Consider the following 19,416-nt stretch of genomic DNA (forward strand, 5'->3'; position numbering starts at 1 on the left):
GGAAATGGACCCTCCCTGCCATCAAATCATCTCAACTGAGGTTCCAGACACAGTGGAGCAGAGAAAAGCCACACCCACTGTTCCCCTTCCAGATTCCCGACCCACAGAATCCAGGAGCATAATAAAATGCTTGTTCTTTAACTCCATTAAAGAGTTTTGCCAACATTATCTAATGTTGGTTTGCCAACACAGCATTAGATAATGGGACCCCCTGAATGTTTTTCTGTCCTTTTATTTTCAAGCATTTTATGTAGGCTGTGAGTCTTTCATAAACAACATGACGCTGGATGTTGTTCTTTTTTCCGATCTGAGAGTCTCAGAATCAGATTCCTGCGGAGGGACTCGGAGCCTTTAAGAGTGAATGGTTATGAGCAGTAAAGCCCAAACCAGCACTTCGGGTCTTTCTGCCTTAAGACCCACATCTTCCCTCTCCATCCTTCCTCCGTGAACTCTGCCACCAGGTTTTCTCTGGTTGATTAGCGCGGGGCTCCAACCGTCCCCCGCCCAATCCTCATTCCCTTCCCCCAGATGCTGTAGCTCCCCGACCTTCCTCCCAGTCGTCTACCAGACCTGACTCTGCCCAAGGAAACTTTAAAGTTCCCTCAGAACCTCTGCGGCTAACAAGCAAGCCCCAGCAATGGGCGGAGGAGGTTGCCATGGAGACGGGTCCATGGTCCGCAGCTCGGGCGGGGAGGGCCGGGCGCGGCTTCCGATTGGCTCCGAGGGGGCGCGGCGTCCTTCCTGCGCACATGCGCGGTGGCGCCGAGGCGAGGTCACGGCGGAGCCGGGGCGCGGTGGGTTCCGGGCCGGCCTTCCCAGGACCGGGTGCACGGGTGGCTCCGGCCGAGGCGCCGTGCTCTACGGGACGGACGCGGCGGGGCCGAGGCCCCTCCGCAGCGCGGGACCGAGCCCGCCACGCAGGCGCCGCGCCCGCCGCCATTGTTGCCCGGGGCTTCTCGGGCCGCTCGGCTGCGCGTACGCCGGTCCGGCCACAGGTCAGGATGCGGGCGGCCTGCGGGGTCGGGGCTGCGGGGCAGTCCCCGCGCAGCGGCCCGCGAGCCTCAGACTGTGGAGTTAGGGGGACCTCGCGGGGTGGGGAGGCGAGGGGTGCCTCTGCCCCGTAGGCCTGGTGCGCAGCCGGCTTTGGGGGACACGACGGGGTTGAGGGGGGCTCAGAGCTGGAGCCCGTGGACAGGTGGTGTCGGTTCTTCTCCAGGTCAGGCCTGCAGTGAGGTTTTCTGCGGGAATCCTGGTTTCCAATGTATTCCTTAGGAATTGTGTCCTGTAGAAGCTCTTCACGGGCTTCAGGTTACACCAGTCTGCTTCTTTCCTGTGCCCAGCCCTCTGGTAGTGAAGGGCTGGAACAGACTGGCATTGATATGCAGAGCGGGTAAACGGCTCGCCCTTTTTCCCCTGACCGTTCCCTTGGGAACCTTGAGCTCTTTAAGGAGAAGTTCTCCTCCCAGTTTTTTCTAAGTAACAGATTTGCTGTTTTTGAGAGGCACTTCAGTCGTTACAGCTTCTGTAACATCAGTGACTATAATACTGAAGCTTTTTTTTTTTTCTGTAAAAAATGTTTGTTTCAGCAAGTTAGAAATTTGATCTGTCTTTTTGCTTTGCTTCTATCACCACCCTTTTATGGCAGTCCCAACCCGTGCCCAGGGCAGGTTGCATCTATTTTACAAGTCTAAGGATATCTGGGAGGTAGAGCACGGCAGACTCTCTGTGTTTATTTGTACACTCTGGGTCGCCTGCCTATTACTGTTTGTGCGTATGGCAGAGGCCACCAGGAATTCCTAACCTTGTGTCTGTTCTTGTGTTTCAGGGTCTCTTAGCCATCCCTACAAGTTCTGGGCTCAGAGTTTGTAAGGAAGACTGCTAACTCTACCTTGCCTCTGTCCTGCCCCTGGCTGCAGCAGCCCTTGGTAAATGTCTCTGTGGTTCTAGCATGCGACTTCAAGCATTTGGCTCACTCCTGGAGAAATAAAGGCTGTTGCCAGGTTGACTCTCCTGTGTGTAGACATGTTCTCCCCGAGCAAGAGGACGACCAGTTCGTCACGTGCCCAAGTCCTTCTAACGTGGAAGCCGGACAAGGCTCAGAGTGGACCCCGCAATGCTGAGAAGGAAACCCTCGCCTCAAGACTCCTGCGTGACGCTGAGACCTGTCGGCAGAATTTTAGGAATTTTCCATACCCAGACCTGGCTGGTCCTCGAAAGGCATTGAATCAGCTCCGAGAGCTCTGCCTTAAGTGGCTGAGACCCGAGATTCACTCAAAGGAACAAATCCTGGAGCTGCTGGTCCTGGAGCAATTCCTGAGCATCCTGCCTGGGGAGGTTAGGACTTGGGTGAAGTCCCAGTACCCGAAGAGCAGCGAGGAAGTGGTGACTCTGGTGGAGGATTTGACTCAGATTCTAGAGGAAGAAGGTAAGGCTTGTAAGGGCAGAGAGAGGAGGAGTCCTGGGTGGTCCGAGAAGACAGCCATCACGTCAGAGAGCAGCCCTCTGAGGTGATTAGGAAAACAGAGGTCAGGGAGTGAGTGAGAACAGGCTTCACTGAGCCCCGTCCTACCTGGCATTCCTCTTCCAACTGCTCGGAACCCAACACACGTTCTGTAAACCCAGAGGACATATCATAAACAGTGGCCAGACACAACCAAATTACCCCCATGTGCGCCCTCAGGAAGTTTCGCTGCAGAGGTTTGAACCATTCTGCCAATAAATCATTTGCTTTGTGAATTGGGTTTTATGGTAGCATACTTCCAAATATGTAGAAAAGTGTCCAGAGAATATTTCTTTACTAAGTAAAAAGACAACTCACAAAATTTCTATCACGCAAAGGTTTAGTAGAAAACTGTAAATTTGGTACATATTCTGAAGCATCGCAGAGCAGACTTGTTTTTGAAGCCTGCTCAAAAACAGGATAAGTTTCAGGATAAGTCATTGCCCCTTTCCTCTGGTTCTGTGAAGCAGGGGCGCTGTTTTTGGTTTCCTTCTGATTCCTCGCTTTAAGAAAATATAGGCTTCTATTGGTGAAGAGTTTCCTAGGCTATTCAAACAGGACTGATCTCCACCACGGTCTCTTTCTCTTACCTAGCTGCTCCTCAGAACTCCACCCTTTCCCAAGAGACCCCAGAGGAAGACCCCAAAGGAAGACAAGCTTTCCAGGCAGGGTGGCTCAATGACTTCGTGACCAAAGTGAGTGTCAGTTTCTTCTGTGATTTTAAAATGCCTTCCTAGTGTGTGAGGACATTTTCTAACCTGGCCCTCTACCTTCTGTGACCCCAGAAGTCCTATGAAGGACCTAAGCCTCAGGTTTTCTCCTTAAGTCACCGTGGCCTGTTAAGGTAGGTGAATGCGTTGTATAGGAAATGGGATCCATTGCTTCCCTTGATATCCCTTTCCTCACTTTTTTACTTTAAAGCAGCGGTAGTGCATAGAGGTTAAGGGATTCACCTCCACAGCCACATGGATCTAGATTTGGTTACTGGTTCTGCCACAACCTGTGATTTGGGGCAAGACACTTAACCACTCATAGCCTGAGTTACTAAGCTCTAATGAATAGAATATTCCTCTTAGATCGTGACAGTTAAATATTATGAGACCTGTTAGCCTGGATTACAGTAAGTGATCAAGAAGGTCACAGGAAGATTAGACAATACTTATTATTTGTCTTTGTTAACAAGTAATTAAAGGCCATGTATTGTATGATGTTACTGTTTATTACGAATCTGTTATTTTAAGGAAGAGCAGCTCAGGCCATCTTAAGAGAAAGGTTTACTGTAAAATATACATGGTCTGAAATTGGTAACCAGAGTAAATTATTATTTATAGATAATATGAATGTTTACCCAAAAAACCTAAGAAAATCAAGGGAAAAACTGTTAGAAACAATAACAGAGAATTTGAGTAAAGTGACCACGACAGAAAATGGCATACAAAAATTAATCACTTTCTTAAATATACATAAAAATCAGATAGATGCTAAAATGAAATAAAGGGTTCTATTCACAGTATTATCCCCACATTTAAGATAACTACGACTAAGCATAGTATAAGCTTTGCAGTCCTGTGTTATTCTGTAGACAAGAACGAAGCCTTGAAGATTGTAAAACTGCCAGCTCTCCCTAAATTATACACTTACATGTGATTTGCAAAATCCCAATATAGTTTTTTAAAGAAACTTACAGTTTATTTGAAAAACATGTGAGAGTAAGCAAGAATTTTTTTTTTTTTTTTTAAACGAAGGAAGAGCAGAGAGATGCTAACTTTACCAGACTGTGAAATGTACCTCCAGGTACAGTAGTTCAGTGTGGTTATTGGTACCAGTTTTATTTTAGAAAGGAAGAAGTGGTGGTGGTCCCTGGTGGTCCAGTGGATAAGAATCTGCCTTCCAATGCAGGGGACGTGGTTTCCATCCCTGGTTGGGGAACTAAGATCCCACATGCCATGGGGCAGCTAAGCCCACATATCGCAACTACAGAGCCCACGCTCTCTGGAGCCCGAACACCACTACTAGAGAGCCCACACGTCGCAACTACTGAGTCTGTGCGCCACAACTAGAGAGAAGCCCGCACGCCACAACAAAGAGGCCACGGGAAAAAGGAAGGGCTCTGCATTCCATCATAGAGTACACAAAATATCTTAAAATGTCAAACTGTAACACATTTAATTTATTTGTAAGGCAATGCTGGAAAGTCAAACCATTCTCTCTGTGTCATCTACGTTTAAATCCTTTTATTCTTTAAGATGGAGCCACCAACGCATGCACCGAAACTGATGTATTCTACTTTGTTTTCAGACTTCCCCTCAGGCCATTCAGGTCTGCTTATCCATACATTGGGTAAAGGTATTGACTAGGTAATTTATAGGGTCCTACCAACGGTCAAAACTCTGTGGTTTCCCCCACCACACACGCACCTGTGCTGTCGCCGTCCCCTTCCTCCTAGTTCCTGAACCAAGTTGAGTCACGTTTGATGTTTCAGGAATCCATGACATTCACAGATGTGGCCGTGGATATCACCCGGGAGGACTGGGAGCGCATGCGTCCTGTGCAGAAGGAGCTGTACAAGACGGTGACGCTGCAGAACTACTGGAACATGGTCTCTCTGGGTGAGCGTCGTCTGCACCCGGCCCTCCTCCCTGCATACGCGCCCGAGTCTTTCTCCCCTCAGCTGTCAAAAATGGTCGGGCCCAGAGGGGAGCATGCTTGTCCGTTCAGGCACAGAAATGGCAAAGTTCTGCTCCCTTTTCCCAAAGGAAAGGTTTCTAAGTGAAGGGTCATCAGGAGGTACGACGCACAGCCTCCCAGGGCCACCACCCGACGCCGCGCCCTGCCCAGCGCCTCCTTCCCCGTGATCTCCAGCCGTGCATCCTCCAGGGTGCAGGAAGTTTTTGTCCCAGCTCCGAAAAGGACAGTGACCTCATTCATGAGGTCATGTCCGTGAACCATTCTTTTCCTGTAGAGATCTGTCCTCATGGGTAAGAAGTCAGGCAATAAAACTTGAACAACTGTTTATCTGCAGGGTAAAACTCACTCTGTTCCTCCTGAACAGGACTTACAGTGTACAGACCAACCGTGATTCCCATATTGGAAGAACCATGGATGGTGATAAAAGAAATTCTAGAAGGCCCTAGTCCAGGTGAGAGAACCACCAGCCGATGAGATGCTTTGTGCTTCAGAGCCTGTACTATCCTAAGTGTGGTGAGATGTGTTTTTACATGTGGCCAAGTCACTTTGCACGAAGACATCCCACCCTGTTGAGAACACTGGGCTGCTTGGCGTTGCTTCCTTACAGAGGCCATCTTTGGAAGAGATTTTCCAGGTGTCATTTTTTCAACCGCCCCCAACCCCCCTCTTATTTTGTGCTTCTCCATGACCCCTGGGTTCCGTCTCTTAGAGTTTTGTCTGGGGCTTTCCGTGTGTTCCCTCCCTCTATTTTTAAGCATGCATGAATGTCCCCTAAAATCTCAAACTTCAAACCTTCTCACCTTCTTTTTGAGTTTCTTTTATTCTGTTTATTGACAAAACCCTGTAGCCCCCTGCCTCCACTCTCCTCATTCCTTTCTTTTTTATGTTCTAATTATTGAAAAAGATAACATGTTTGCAAGATCAGAAATTGTAAAAATATATAAAGCCAGATCTGTGCAGACAGAAGTCCCCACCTATTTGCCGCATTCATCCGGTTCCTGCATCTGTGTCGTCACCTGTGGCTTGACACCTAGAGGTCACGTGACTATTCTATTCCCTGATGACCTTCCAGTTAAGGTTCTCAGCATCCACTGTGGATCCTTGCTTTATTACATTGCTGGTTGCAAAATGGTGATTTTCTAATTCCACCATCTCCTCTAAATGATTAATCTGAAAAGAATACCTGTCCCTCCCACCCCATTTTTATGTGTATATGTCACTATGGACTAGTGGAATTTTTAAAAATTCAATGTATTGTTAGTCCATTAATTCCAGTTTGGAGGGGCGAGTATTTGTTTTTGATGCTCAATTGTCCCAAATGTTGGCGATGGGAGCCTTTCAGATCAAGTCCTTTTGAGACGTCCCCATTAGTCTTTGAGCATTTCCTTGCTTTCTGGCAGAGAATGGTCTGGGCTCACTTCATGCCTACCTTAGACCTGGAATTTCTCTAAGGAACAGTGGTTCATCTTAGTGGGGATTAGTGATGAGAGGCCAGGATCTGGGCAGTGAGTGCGCTCACTACTCTGGGTACCATTGCTTCTAGATTTGTTCAGTAGATAGAGCTGTGAAGTGTGTGTGTGTGTGTGTGTGTGTGTATTTGTAGGTTTTTTAAATCCTGAGTTCATACTGGTGACTTTAATTCAAATCTAGCACCACAAGGGCAGTCTATCTTGTGCCTCCCCATATCTGTTTTCTACTTCCTTTCCCACAGAATGAGTCATCTGGTTCCCAATATCAGTATATCTGCTCATTTGCTCTATCATATAATCACACAAAAATGGTTTCAGAAGTATATCATTATCTCTCAGATAACAAATTGCTCAGGTAACGTTCAAAATTCCTTCATGTCCTTAGAATATATTCCACTAAAGATATAGAGGATACTGGGTTCAAAGTTACTTGAATTCTTCCTTTCTGGTTATCTTAACAGTTTGATACACAGTTAAACTTGTTTGATTACATTTGTGTTCAAGTTTAGTATTCTCTTGTTTCTTGATTCTTTTTTATTTAATTTTACATTTTTGAGTATGTAAAAACATTAACGCAGTTCAGAAGTCAAAACTATGGAAAGGTGTACACTCCCATCCCTTCTGCCCTGTTCCCGTCCACTTCCTGTAGGTTATAGGGCTCACTTATCTCTCATTTATCCTTCCTGTGTTTCTCTTTGCAGAGATAAATTATAAATATAGTCTTAGCTCTCCTTTTGTATACAAAAGAAGTACACTGTACTCTTTTGCATTTTGCTTTCCTATTCCCTTTTTTTTTTTTTTTTTAATTTAAGCCACTGCCTTCTAGTATGTCTACCAGTATTGATGCTGGAATCCAGCATTAACAGCAAATTAAACAATAATGACAATATAATATGCTACTTTAGAGTGAATTGCTTAACTTTTTTAAAAAGTTAACTTTATCCGGTCATCTGGTATTTTGAGGGTCCTACTACTTGAAAAGCTAATTCTTCTCATAATTTATGGCCTATTTGCTTTAGTTGGCAGAATGACCCAAAATATACACTGAATTCTTTAGGGAGTGAGTTCAGCACACTCTCAACACTGAGAAAACCCGTGGCAAGATGGAGCTAGGCCTGTGCTGGAGTCAGGACTGTCTTATGGGAGGTGCTGCCCATCTGGGACCACTTGAGGTTTTTAGGTGATTCAGGTTGAATTAAGGCTGTAAACCCACAAGAGGGGCAGTTTATGATTATGTATTTTGGGGGGAGATTTTGCTCCCACCAAAGAGCACAAAACTGAGAAAGGCAAGGTCCTCTTTTCCTTCTGTAGAGGTGAGGTGTTTGGGTTTTGTTTGTTTTTCTAGCCTGTCCTTATACAGGGTGTAGCACAGAGTGTGCAGACTCCTGCCAGCTGCCCCAGGTTGGCTGCAGGCTTTGTCTTCTGGCCCCCGAGCCCCTTGCACCCTCAAGGGGAAGCTGAAGGTCGTCAGCAGGATGGAGGAGTGTCTCAGGAAGCCAGCTTCAACTTTCGCTGACTTCTGGTCTTCCTGCTCTCACTTGGTTTTTGGCTTTGAGGATTTCACTTTCTTATCAGCTCAGAGACGTATAAGTTGAACCTTTGGTTAGGGCATCTCATCAGTCATACCTGAGGGAATGGAAACTTTGATGATTCACAAATCGAGCAGTAGTGTTGGCTGTTCCTGTCTCAGAACTTTATGGTCTTTACATCATACAGGACCCAGCCATTCTTTCAGGTTCAGCCCAAACCAGATCTCCCCTAAAAGTGTTCCTTCATTACCTGGTCAACACTGATCTCTTCTGCTAGAAATATTACACCACTGTATTCGGTCCTTTCCAGTTTGTTATATACACATATTTAAGCCCTGCTTAATGATCTTAATTTCTGAATTACCAGTAAACTGACTGGTTTAAAAATGTATGCTTATAGTAGTGATTTTTTCATGGCCATCATTCAGACTTGTTAGTTTAAGCCTGTTAATTATAACTTTAGTACTTCCTTCTCAGGTGTATGGAACAGTCTGTCACAGACTGATTCTGATTACATAGGCGCTAAACTCAGCTTCTGGACTATCTCATTGTTTTTGTGTATATACACACCTACCCATGCAGTCCATTAACATTCTCATTTCGTTTTTCTAAGGGGAGAGTAATAAATCCTGGTTTGAGAAAGTTGGTTTTAGATTTTTTTCCTCTAGAAAAAGTAATATAGCAACACTTCTAGTAACCAAAAAACAATAAAAGAAATATAACCAATTTCTTGAAAATCAGAAAATATTTTTTGAAACAAACTCTCATTGTTAGCATTTTGGTAATATATATCTAGTTCTAATGAGTTTTCATGCTAGTTATGGTATTCTTTTTTTCATTTAACATTACTCTTAAGCATTTTCTAGTGTCTAATTTTTGTATTTGAATCAAGATAATAAAAGTAGTTTGTAAATTCAAGCAGCACAAGGAAGCATAATGAAGTATGTGTCTCCCTCCCCTCACCTAGCTATGTACACAGACCTGCAGGGAGTGCTGATCTCAGGGGAGAAGGCCCTGGTTTTGGGGTTGGAGGGGTTGGAGACACACATCTTTACACAGATGGAATCTTTCTGTGTGTACCGTTTTATCCCTCTCTCTCTCTTTTTCACTTAATATTTCCTGCGCACCTTTTCATATCGATGTACCTATTTTTATCAGTTATCAATATTCCATTATCTCCTATTCTAACTAGTCCTTTACTGATGGATGAGTCTATTGAATGTATATATTTGTAAAGTTATTATACTTTGATCTGCATTTTAGAAAGTTTCTGGACTATCCAGCACCATTTTTGCTATATTATAAACTCCGTATTTCATTATATTTCATATATATAATTCTTAACATTTGCAAGTTATATGTTTCTTATCTGATTTCAAAGGAGAAAGGTATTGCAACTTAAATTTGTTTTAAACCATCATAATAGAAACATAATAGGCATCAACAAATGTGTATTTGATGGCTTTGCAGTCAGGTTTGGGGGTCCAGGTGTGTGTGTGTGTGTGTGTGTGTGTACGCTTTCATTTGAGTTCACCTTTTTACAACAAGGTATTGTCATTTATTTTACCAATTCCATTCAGTGGACTTCATATCCAGAGTCTTGGGCCATTTTCTGTAGGAAATGTAAAAGAAGCATAAGCCATTTCCAGAGTTTGCATCTGAGTTGGAAATACAAGAAACACACAAAACTGTGAAATAATAATATAAAGCCAAGTTCTGCCATGGGCCCAATATTTTATTAGGTTGGACCGTATGAAACTGCTGATATTCAGCCAGATTGACCTACAAAAAAGGCAGTTTCATATCATTCAACCTAATCTGTACTTTAGGATTCTAAGAAGGAGGAGAGAAACATGAGCTGGGCCATAAGCATCTTTTTCAGTAGGTGGAGAAGGTGTCATAAGAGAAGCCTGGAGTCTGGAATTAGTGGCACCTTTAGAAGATTATAAGGACATAGTTCTAAGTTATGTGGATAACTTTGAACTTTAAGCTGAATATGAGTTGTGATAGAGGAGGGAGTACAGTAGAAAAGGCTAGATTATTTGGGGTCTGAGTACTGAGTGGAGGTATTTTAACTTCTCTTTCTTTAACTTTTATCCTTTAAGCCGCTGATCCTGAAACTTCAGTGTGATTCAAACCTCCTGGAGGGCTCAGCCCCACCCCCGTTTTCTGACTCAGTATGTCTGGGAGGGGCCCAGTCACTTGACATATTTCAGGTGACAGTGATGCTCACGCCACTGGTCTGGGGATTGTACCCCTGAGAACCATGGCTTCAGGCTGTAAGAGTTACTAGACGTATTAAAACACGGAACACACACCGTGAAACTGCCTCCAGAATATTACGTACAGTGTGCAGGGTAGATTGGAAGGAGGGGTGGTGACAGTCAGCCTGCTTTATGACCCATTATGTAAATTACAGCTTATATGATTATAAATGTTTGTGTAATAAAAGTCATCCCAGGTCGTCCCACAGTTTATCGTCTGTTTTCACTTCTTAGCTCTGTCGCCTGACCTAACCTATTCTATTAACTCCACGCCCATGTTGAATAGGGAGGAGCCTCTCCTTCAACAATTTAGTCCTGTTTTCTGCCCTTTTATTCTCCTTTCCCGAGCATTAAGGACCATGTTATGAGGTTGTCAGAGCCATAGTCTTTTTAGGCATTTTATTTATGTTCATTATTTTGTTTCTGCTTTGGCAGTTTCCTTTCTCCAAATAGAGGAAGACTTTTTATGTACTTTTTTAATTTCAGGATGGGAAACAGAAGCCCAAGAGGGTACTCCGGTGGAAAATGTTTCTAAACTCACAAAGGATGGAACCAAGACCATCAAGCTGGAAGAACCCTGTGACTATGATGACAGATTGGAAGGGCAAGCAACAGAGACCTTCAGGAGAATTCCCACCAATGAGAGAGATTTTGGTTTGAAGTCAGTCCTTTCAGAAGAAGATGATCGTGCAGAAGACTATAAGTATGATATATATAGAAGTAATTTTGAAAAGCATTCAAACCTAATGATACAGTTTGATACCCAATCAGATGATAAAACTTCTGTGTACGACGAAGGCAAGGCCACCTTCAGTCATGTCTCTTACGGTATCGTACACAGGAAAATATATCCCGGAGAGAAGCCTTATAAGTGTAATGTGTGTGGGAAGAAGTTCAGAAAGTACCCATCCCTCATCAAACACCAAAGTAGCCATGCCAAAGAGAAGTCTTATGAATGTGAAGAATGTGGGAAAGAGTTTAGACACGTCTCATCCCTCATTGCACATCAGAGGATGCACACTGGAGAGAAGCCCTACGAATGCCACCAGTGCGGGAAAGCCTTCAGCCAACGCGCACACCTCACCATCCACCAGCGGATCCACACGGGAGAGAAACCCTATAAGTGCGACGACTGCGGGAAAGACTTCAGCCAGCGCGCACACCTCACCATCCACCAGAGGACACACACGGGAGAGAAACCCTACAAGTGCTTGGAGTGTGGCAAAACCTTCAGCCACAGTTCATCGCTGATTAATCACCAGAGAGTTCATACTGGAGAAAAACCTTACATATGCAACGAGTGTGGGAAAACGTTCAGCCAGAGCACACACCTCCTTCAGCATCAAAAGATACACACAGGAAAGAAACCATATAAATGCAATGAGTGTTGGAAAGTGTTCAGTCAGAGCACTTACCTTATCCGACATCAGAGGATTCATTCTGGAGAGAAGTGTTATAAATGCAACGAATGTGGAAAAGCCTTCGCTCACTCCTCCACTCTTATTCAGCATCAGACCACTCACACTGGAGAGAAATCCTATATATGCAATATATGTGGGAAAGCCTTCAGCCAGAGTGCAAACCTTACCCAACATCACAGAACACATACCGGAGAGAAACCCTATAAGTGCAGTGTGTGTGGGAAGGCCTTCAGCCAGAGTGTACACCTTACTCAGCACCAGAGGATTCACAACGGAGAAAAACCCTTTAAATGCAATATATGTGGGAAAGCATATAGACAGGGTGCAAATCTTACTCAGCATCAAAGGATCCATACCGGAGAGAAACCCTACAAATGCAATGAATGTGGGAAAGCGTTTATTTATTCGTCATCACTTAATCAGCATCAGAGAACTCATACTGGTGAAAGACCCTATAAGTGTAACGAATGTGACAAAGATTTTAGCCAGAGAACATGCCTTATTCAGCACCAGAGAATTCACACAGGAGAGAAGCCCTATGCATGCCGTATATGTGGTAAAACCTTCACCCAGAGTACAAACCTCATTCAGCATCAGCGTGTTCATACAGGTGCCAAACATCGTAATTAATGCATATGGGAGACTTCATTTAGGTTATAAAACTTAACCATTTAAAATTCTATTTTGTATTCTGTGTTAAAAACATTATTCAAGAGAAGTGCAATATGGGTTAGATTATCACTCAGCAGAAGTATCAGAATTAGTGATGTGGATATAACCTATTTAAACGTACTGTGAAATTTAAGAAGAAAACATTCACTTCTTAACCTTTATTTGATACCAGTTTAATTCATTCCAGAAAGAAACCCTAGGAAAGTAAGAGTACTCAAAAACCTGTAACTCATCAACTCTTAACCATGTTTCAAGTATTTCTTAAGGAGGCCTTACGAATGTAACTTGGGAAAGCTTCCATCCAGTAGAGCTTTCACACCAGAGAGTAATCCTGGGGTAACAGAAAAAAAGCTGCTTTCAGGCCTTTAGTTCTTCTCAGCTTTGAAGCCTTAAATATGTAAAGGTCCCTTCCTCCTTTTTACTTCCCTTTTCCTATTATGCCATAACTGCCATGTGGAGCCAGTAGGTTTGCAAAAAAAAAAAAAAAAAAGTTGAAAGTATCCTAACGATTTCTATGTGACCACAGTTTAGTTACGCTTTCCTTTAAATACTGAAACATTAAAGAGAAGCTTAATGAAAGATGATCTGTTAGGAGAAACTAATGTGTCTATAATCCTTAGACATGTGTACAAATTTACAGGCAAAGATTAAACCCCCAAGCTTAATATTTAAAACATATTAGCCTTAGTTTCACTAGCTTTTGACAACTGTCATTCAGAAGGAAAAAAACAAGAATACAATTCTTTTTTTTTTTTTTCCACCTGACTCCAAAATTCATACCTTAAAGTTCCCCTGTGACTTACTGTAGAAAGTCTGTTTCTTCCTTTGAAACACGTTTCTTGAGTGCCTACTGTGCTCAGGGCCCAAACATCCTAACTGGATTCTTCCAGGGCTTAAATGCCGAAAACCACAGCTAATTTAAGCAATAGAAAGCTTTATAAAGTAATGAAAGATAAAGTCAAGGACATGATCTTAACCAGTACGTTATGGAATGAACCTAAGAAACCTGCTAAAATGGGTTGCCAGATGCAACCCCGTTATCTTAAGGAAGTAATGAAAGCAGCTATTTAAATAGTATGAGGAAAAAATAGTGGGAAATAGGTTTGAGTTCAGTGCAGAAAGTGGGTCGGGGGGAAAATTGAAGACGTAGGGGTGAGGAAAGAGAATACAGAGGCAACTGTTGTAACTGAAGTGTTGCTGGACTTGGTTTACCTAAGAAAATGAGTGACTACTTGAATAAAAAAGCAAAATTCAGCCTGTTTATAAGAAGAAACTGAAATGACTGATTTCAAAAGGATAATTGAAATTGGTACTTCTTGTACGTGTAAGTAAAATAGGGATTACTCTTAAAATAACAGGGTAAGTTTCATTGGAAAAAGCATTGATGCAGAAACTGTCATTGATGCAGTAATCATTCAACAATAATAACTGAGTTTGTGGGGTCCCAAACAGCATAAAAGGAAAACTGGTAGAAACGCAAATAGAAACGGGTGAAAATGCTATTGTACTTACTATCCACAGCATTGCACTCAGAATTTAAGACCACGTCCTGAGAGCTGACCTTTCTTCTTGCTCTTGTTTCTTTCTTCAGTGCCTTGCATATGGTAGGTGGTCAAGTTATGTTGGTTGAATTAATGAATAAATAAGTAGTCAAGTTAGACTTGAGTAATAAGTTAGAAGTAACTGATATGGAGTGAAATTGGCAAAATTTTAAATACTTCTTGGTGCATACATGCAAAGAAATATTTAACAAATATTAGTCATTTGTTAGTGACAGGAACTACTTAAAAATGAAGAATGAGAATCCCCAAATCTTAACAGTGGGGATATTCCTAAAAAATCATGGGACATCTTTGCACAGGAAGTTTTCCTGAGCTAGGTGAGGAAAACCTGATATAAATTCTGGTGTCATAAATACCAATTTAAGCATGTGTTGACCATGCAGCTTCATTTGGACGTTGGAAAAACCTGGTTGGCCGGCGGGGGGGGGCAGTGGCGAAGGACCTGGGGTACCAGCATCTTCAAGTCTTTTTTGTTGAGTGTTTTCTTCAAGAAGTTGCTTTCCCCTTGTCCTCCTAATAGTTAACCTTGATGTCACGGAATCATCCTTCACGAAGTGCAGATTTTCTCCAGGTTGCATAATACTCAAATTATGCTTATGCCATAGTTATCATGTTAAAAAATAACCATTGTATTTAAGATGCAATTTTTATAATAGCACTTCATACCTTACGCAACGCTGTTTTCTCCTGGAATGAATGTGTGGAATGTTACAGTCCATAGCGCCTTTCTTTGCATTAATTTGTATTTCCTACCTTCGTGTGTTTTATGTAAATAATGCATTTATAAGGTCTTCCACTGAAACACTGAGGCAGTTGATGCTCTTATAAAATAACAATAATAATAATAATAGTGGAGAATCCGAGATCTTTGTGTTTTTCCCACTTTTACAGTTGTCTGATCCACGCTTTGAAGTTTTTTTTTTTAACAGGTAGTCTTATTTTCCACAACTTTTTATTATGAAAATGTGCAAATATACAGAAAAGTTTAATAATAAAACAAACTGTATATCCACCTAGATTTAAAAATTAACATTTTGCCATATTTTTTACTGAATAGTTTGAAAGTAACTTACAGACATTTCACCTCTAAACACTTTATCTTGTTCCTGTAGTTTCTGTAAATTTGCAGTTAGGGCCAAAGGCTTGGTGTATTCAGGTTACAAATTTTTGACATTAACACCTCACAGATGTATTTCATATTGCATCACAACAAAAGTCTCATTAATATCTGGTTGACTCACTGTGATGCAGAATTTGATCACATCTTCCCAACGTAAGGTATGTTTTTGCTGTTGCAGTTAATAGATAACCTGTGCACTGACACCAGCAGTGCATGGATAGCCCGTTTACCAACAACCTTTTATCTGGTGGTTTTGGGATTCAATGATGATGATCCTTGCCAGAATCAATCATTTCGTCAAGATTTGCAAAATGGCGATTTTCTTTATTTTTTTTGGTCGCGCCACGTGGCATGCGGAATCTTAGTTCCCGACCAGGGATCGAACCCGCGACCCCTGCAGTGGAAGCGAGGAGTCTTAACCACTGAACCATCAGGGAATTCCCCCTGCAAAATGGCAATTCTCTATCATTCTTTTTACAGTTACTGACTGGCATTCTTTAAGGAAGAGCTTTCCTTCGTCAGCTGGGAATGCACGTAGGGTCATGCTCAAGTCTTTCCTTAAATTACCAGTTTTCAGAGTCAGGAGTCACTGGCAGTGATGACAAGTGATTCAGTGTGTCACAATTATGATCATTGTTTCTGATGCTCTAATTATCCCAGATTTGGCCAGTTAGAGCCCTTCAAGTAGCCCTTTTGTCCTTTGACGTTACCCCTCCAATCTCTGGGCACTTAGTGGCCTTTTTTTTTTTATAAATGTATTTATTTTATTTATTTATTTTTGGCTGCATTGGGTCTTCGTTGCTGTGCGCGGGCTTTCTCTAGTTGCGACAAGGGGGCTACTCTTTGTTGCGATGCGCGGGCTTATAGCGGTGGCTTCTCTTGTTGCAGAGCTCAGGCTCTAGGTGCGCGGGCTCAGTAGTTGTGGCACGTGGGCTCAGTAGTTGTGGCTCACGGGCTGTAGAGCACAGGCTCAGTAGTTGTGGCGCACCAGCTTAGTTGCTCCACGGCACGTGGGATCTTCCTGGACCAGGGTTTGAATCCGTGTCCCCTGCATTGGCAGGCGGATTCTTAACCACTGTGCTACCAGGGAGGTCCTGGGCACTTAATGGCCTTTTGACAAAGCCATCTCAGGTTCACCTTGCACTTTAAATACCCCAGGTATGACATGAGCCATTTCTCCAGGAAGCCCTGGCTCTTTTTAATAGGCAGCAATTTAGAAACCAGGTCTGGGCAGTGGGCAGGCTCACTGCTACTGGGCGCGCTTAGCAAGTGGGCTGAGCCCTTCCAACCATTGAGTCTGCATAAAGGCAACTCTGCCCTCAGTTTCATCAGTTACATAATATCTATGTAATGGGAGACATAAGTACCTCCCGGACAAAGGACTCTGGGAGCAAACAAGTCTTGTTGAGCAAACTAAACTGGAGAGAACACAAGTGTTACGCTTACTAGGAAAGCAGCAAACTTAACCACAAGAGGTCTTTTGCCAAGGCCGTCAGCAGCGTGTTTCCAGAGGACGGGAGCTTGTCAGTCAACCTGGCAAGTGGGTTAAGTAGAGGGCAGTTAAGAGCAACGAAGTGAAGGACACCAACTGTGTTGTGTTTTAACTATGAAGTGTCTTGCTGATTTACTGTGTTGATAAGCTAATCACACTCCTTTCCCATCACATTTCCTTAAGGCAGGTTTCTGATCTAAATTTGAATTCTGAGGGTCTATTTCATGCAAAGTACTAGTTTTTCTTGCTAAACTTTTATTTGGTCTTTGAAACTTAAAGCCATTAGTTTTCACTCGACACTCTATCTTCGGGTATGAATTCACTTGCATGTGCCTGTAAATGTACTTCCAGCCCTCTATTTTCGTTACTCTCCTCATGGCACTCTATTTCACTATAATTATCCCACCTCAGAACACTATAACCATTGAATATGGCAAGCATGTGCACTGCGGTGATATGTATACATGTGTGTGTAAGCCTGTCAGCAGCATTGAGTCCGCTGTGTGGACAGGGAAAGTGAAGCCCAGGATGCTGACCTGAGGTCACGTACACATAGTGACAGAACAAGGGTTGGAACCCATGGCTCCAGCACTTAGTTGAGTTCTTCCTGTAAAATATTGTTAAGTGAAAACTCAGAACACAAAGTATGTACCTAATTATGTATTTTGATGAGATTAGAGCATTGAAAGTTTTTTGTCTCCCTTGCCGTGGAGTTTTTTAAATTCAAATCTTTATATGAGAAGAGCCCAAAAAAACGATGCACTCCCCTCCCCCTTCCAATTCTGGTCTCCCACCCAGATCTTTTCCCCGCTCGGCAACCATCTGGTCAATGACCACCTGGACCATCGGGTTTGGGCTTTACCCCTCCATGTTCCAGTTCATTCTTCTCTATCCCAACAGCCACTACCTCATTTCAGGCCTTTCATCAGCTCTTGTTTATCTTGTAGCCAGCCAGGTAAGTGTTCACCCTACCCCAGATCTTGCACCTCTCACTGTATCTGCCGCATTTGCCAAAGTGAAGACATCTAACCAGGACCACCACATACAGCTGTGCAGGTGGAGGAGTGCATGTGACTGTGTCACCATTTGCTGAAAAACCCTCAGCATCTCACCATCAGCAGCACTGGCTCTCACTCTTAGCTGAACGTTAGAATGACCTGAGCAGCTGATTGACTTCATTTGGGATGGGGCCTGGATCTCAGCATTTCACTGCCCAGGTGATCCTAATGTTCCAAAGCGGAGCAAGGGCAGCAAGCAGCGAAGCCAGTGAGGAAGGTGTGTTTACAAGTGATTCAGAGGAGAACTCGTGGTCGCAGTAGAGGTGCTGAGAAGTGACCCAGCGCTGGGTGTGTTTTGCAGGTAGAGTACAGGACTTGATGAGTTGGACTGGGGTGTGAGGCAGAGAGGAGTCAAGGACGGCTGTCTTTGCTCCCAAGAGGAGAGACTGGCGTGTTCATTTCTGTATCTCCTACACCAAGCACAGTGCCGGGCACATGGCCCTCAATAAATGTTTGATGAATGCATCTCTGCAGGAACCTCTGCACAATAAACAAGATTGTTTCCTCAGAAAAAAAAATCATTTTACATGTCCGTCCAGAACTGCAAAGGGTCTGGGATTTTACTTGACTTCCAAGATAATAAACTAGCCTGTTATTTTCATGGGTGCTGGCACAAGACATGCGACTCCTGGATCAAAGACAAAGAACTTTATTACTCATGGCAAGAGCAGTAGCCAGACTTCACATCCGAGCCAGTTACCCTTGCCTTCCCTCATCCCCACCCCAATCACAGGAGGGTGACCGGTGGGCCTAGATGGAAGGGCTGCATCACAGGAAAGCAACATCTGGGGAAATCACTCCTTTTATAGTGAACGGCAAGCAAGCATGCTCTGTCCTGGGACACGCTGCTCGCTGTAAACACAAGCCTGAGAAGTGGCCCAGGTAAAGATACCAGCACAAACATGTAGGGATACTCAGGGCCGTGGCCTTACTGCCTCTCCCAAGAATGCCCTTTGTAGTGTATAAGACTGGAAACCTCCCACTGAGAAGGGGGTCGTTCTTGCCTACAGGTAAGAAGAGAGGAAGCAAAATGAAGTTGCCTGTTCCAAGCCTACGGACTAGAGGTCTTTTCCTGAAGAAAAATCTTAGGTCACACTAAATCAGACCTACACCCAGAAGTTGAAAAGTAATGATCTCACTACACTGTACACTGATTTAAAACTACACCTGGAGTACTTGATCTCATTTTTGAGCATCATGCTTTACACTAGAGTGTAATACATTACATGAAACTTAAATGGTTGAAAAAAATTAGACTATCTCGACACATGAAATTCAAATTTCAGCGTCAATAAATAGTTTTATTGGCACACATCCACACTTATTCCTCTAAATATTGTCTATGGCTGCTTTCCTGACAAAGTCGTGGACCATCAAAAGACCTGAACTATTTACCATCTGACTCTTCACAGAACAAATCAGCCGACTCTGCGTCTGCACAACAGGGTGCGGGCTGAGGTCTACCGGCTAAGCGAACACCAGGCGAATTAGCAAAAGGAGCAACACTCGGGGTGTGCAGAGGAGGGCGAGAGCGCTAGGACAGAAAAGTCAACCGGGAGGGCCCCGGAGCACGGAAGCGAAGGGGTACAGACGCGCACAACCGGCAGTCCGGGCTAACACGGGAGGGGCGGCCGGCTGCCC

The 19,416-nt window shown here is 43.7% G+C and overlaps 1 protein-coding gene across 1 annotated transcript; it reads left to right on the forward strand.

The window, feature by feature from the left end:
• Positions 1–905: 905 nt before the first annotated feature.
• Positions 906–14,967, forward strand: ZNF287 (zinc finger protein 287). The gene is made up of 6 exons (XM_068530043.1): positions 906–995; positions 1,826–2,425; positions 3,095–3,195; positions 4,983–5,109; positions 5,553–5,639; positions 10,937–14,967. Exons 2-6 carry the CDS (start codon positions 2,023–2,025, stop codon positions 12,499–12,501), a joined length of 2,283 nt encoding a protein of 760 aa, XP_068386144.1. The 5' UTR covers positions 906–995; positions 1,826–2,022; the 3' UTR covers positions 12,502–14,967.
• The last annotated feature ends 4,449 nt before the right edge of the window (positions 14,968–19,416 follow it).

Source organism: Eschrichtius robustus, chromosome 20 (genome assembly GCF_028021215.1).
Source record: "Eschrichtius robustus isolate mEscRob2 chromosome 20, mEscRob2.pri, whole genome shotgun sequence".
In the NCBI taxonomy this organism is placed as follows: domain Eukaryota; kingdom Metazoa; phylum Chordata; class Mammalia; order Artiodactyla; family Eschrichtiidae; genus Eschrichtius; species Eschrichtius robustus.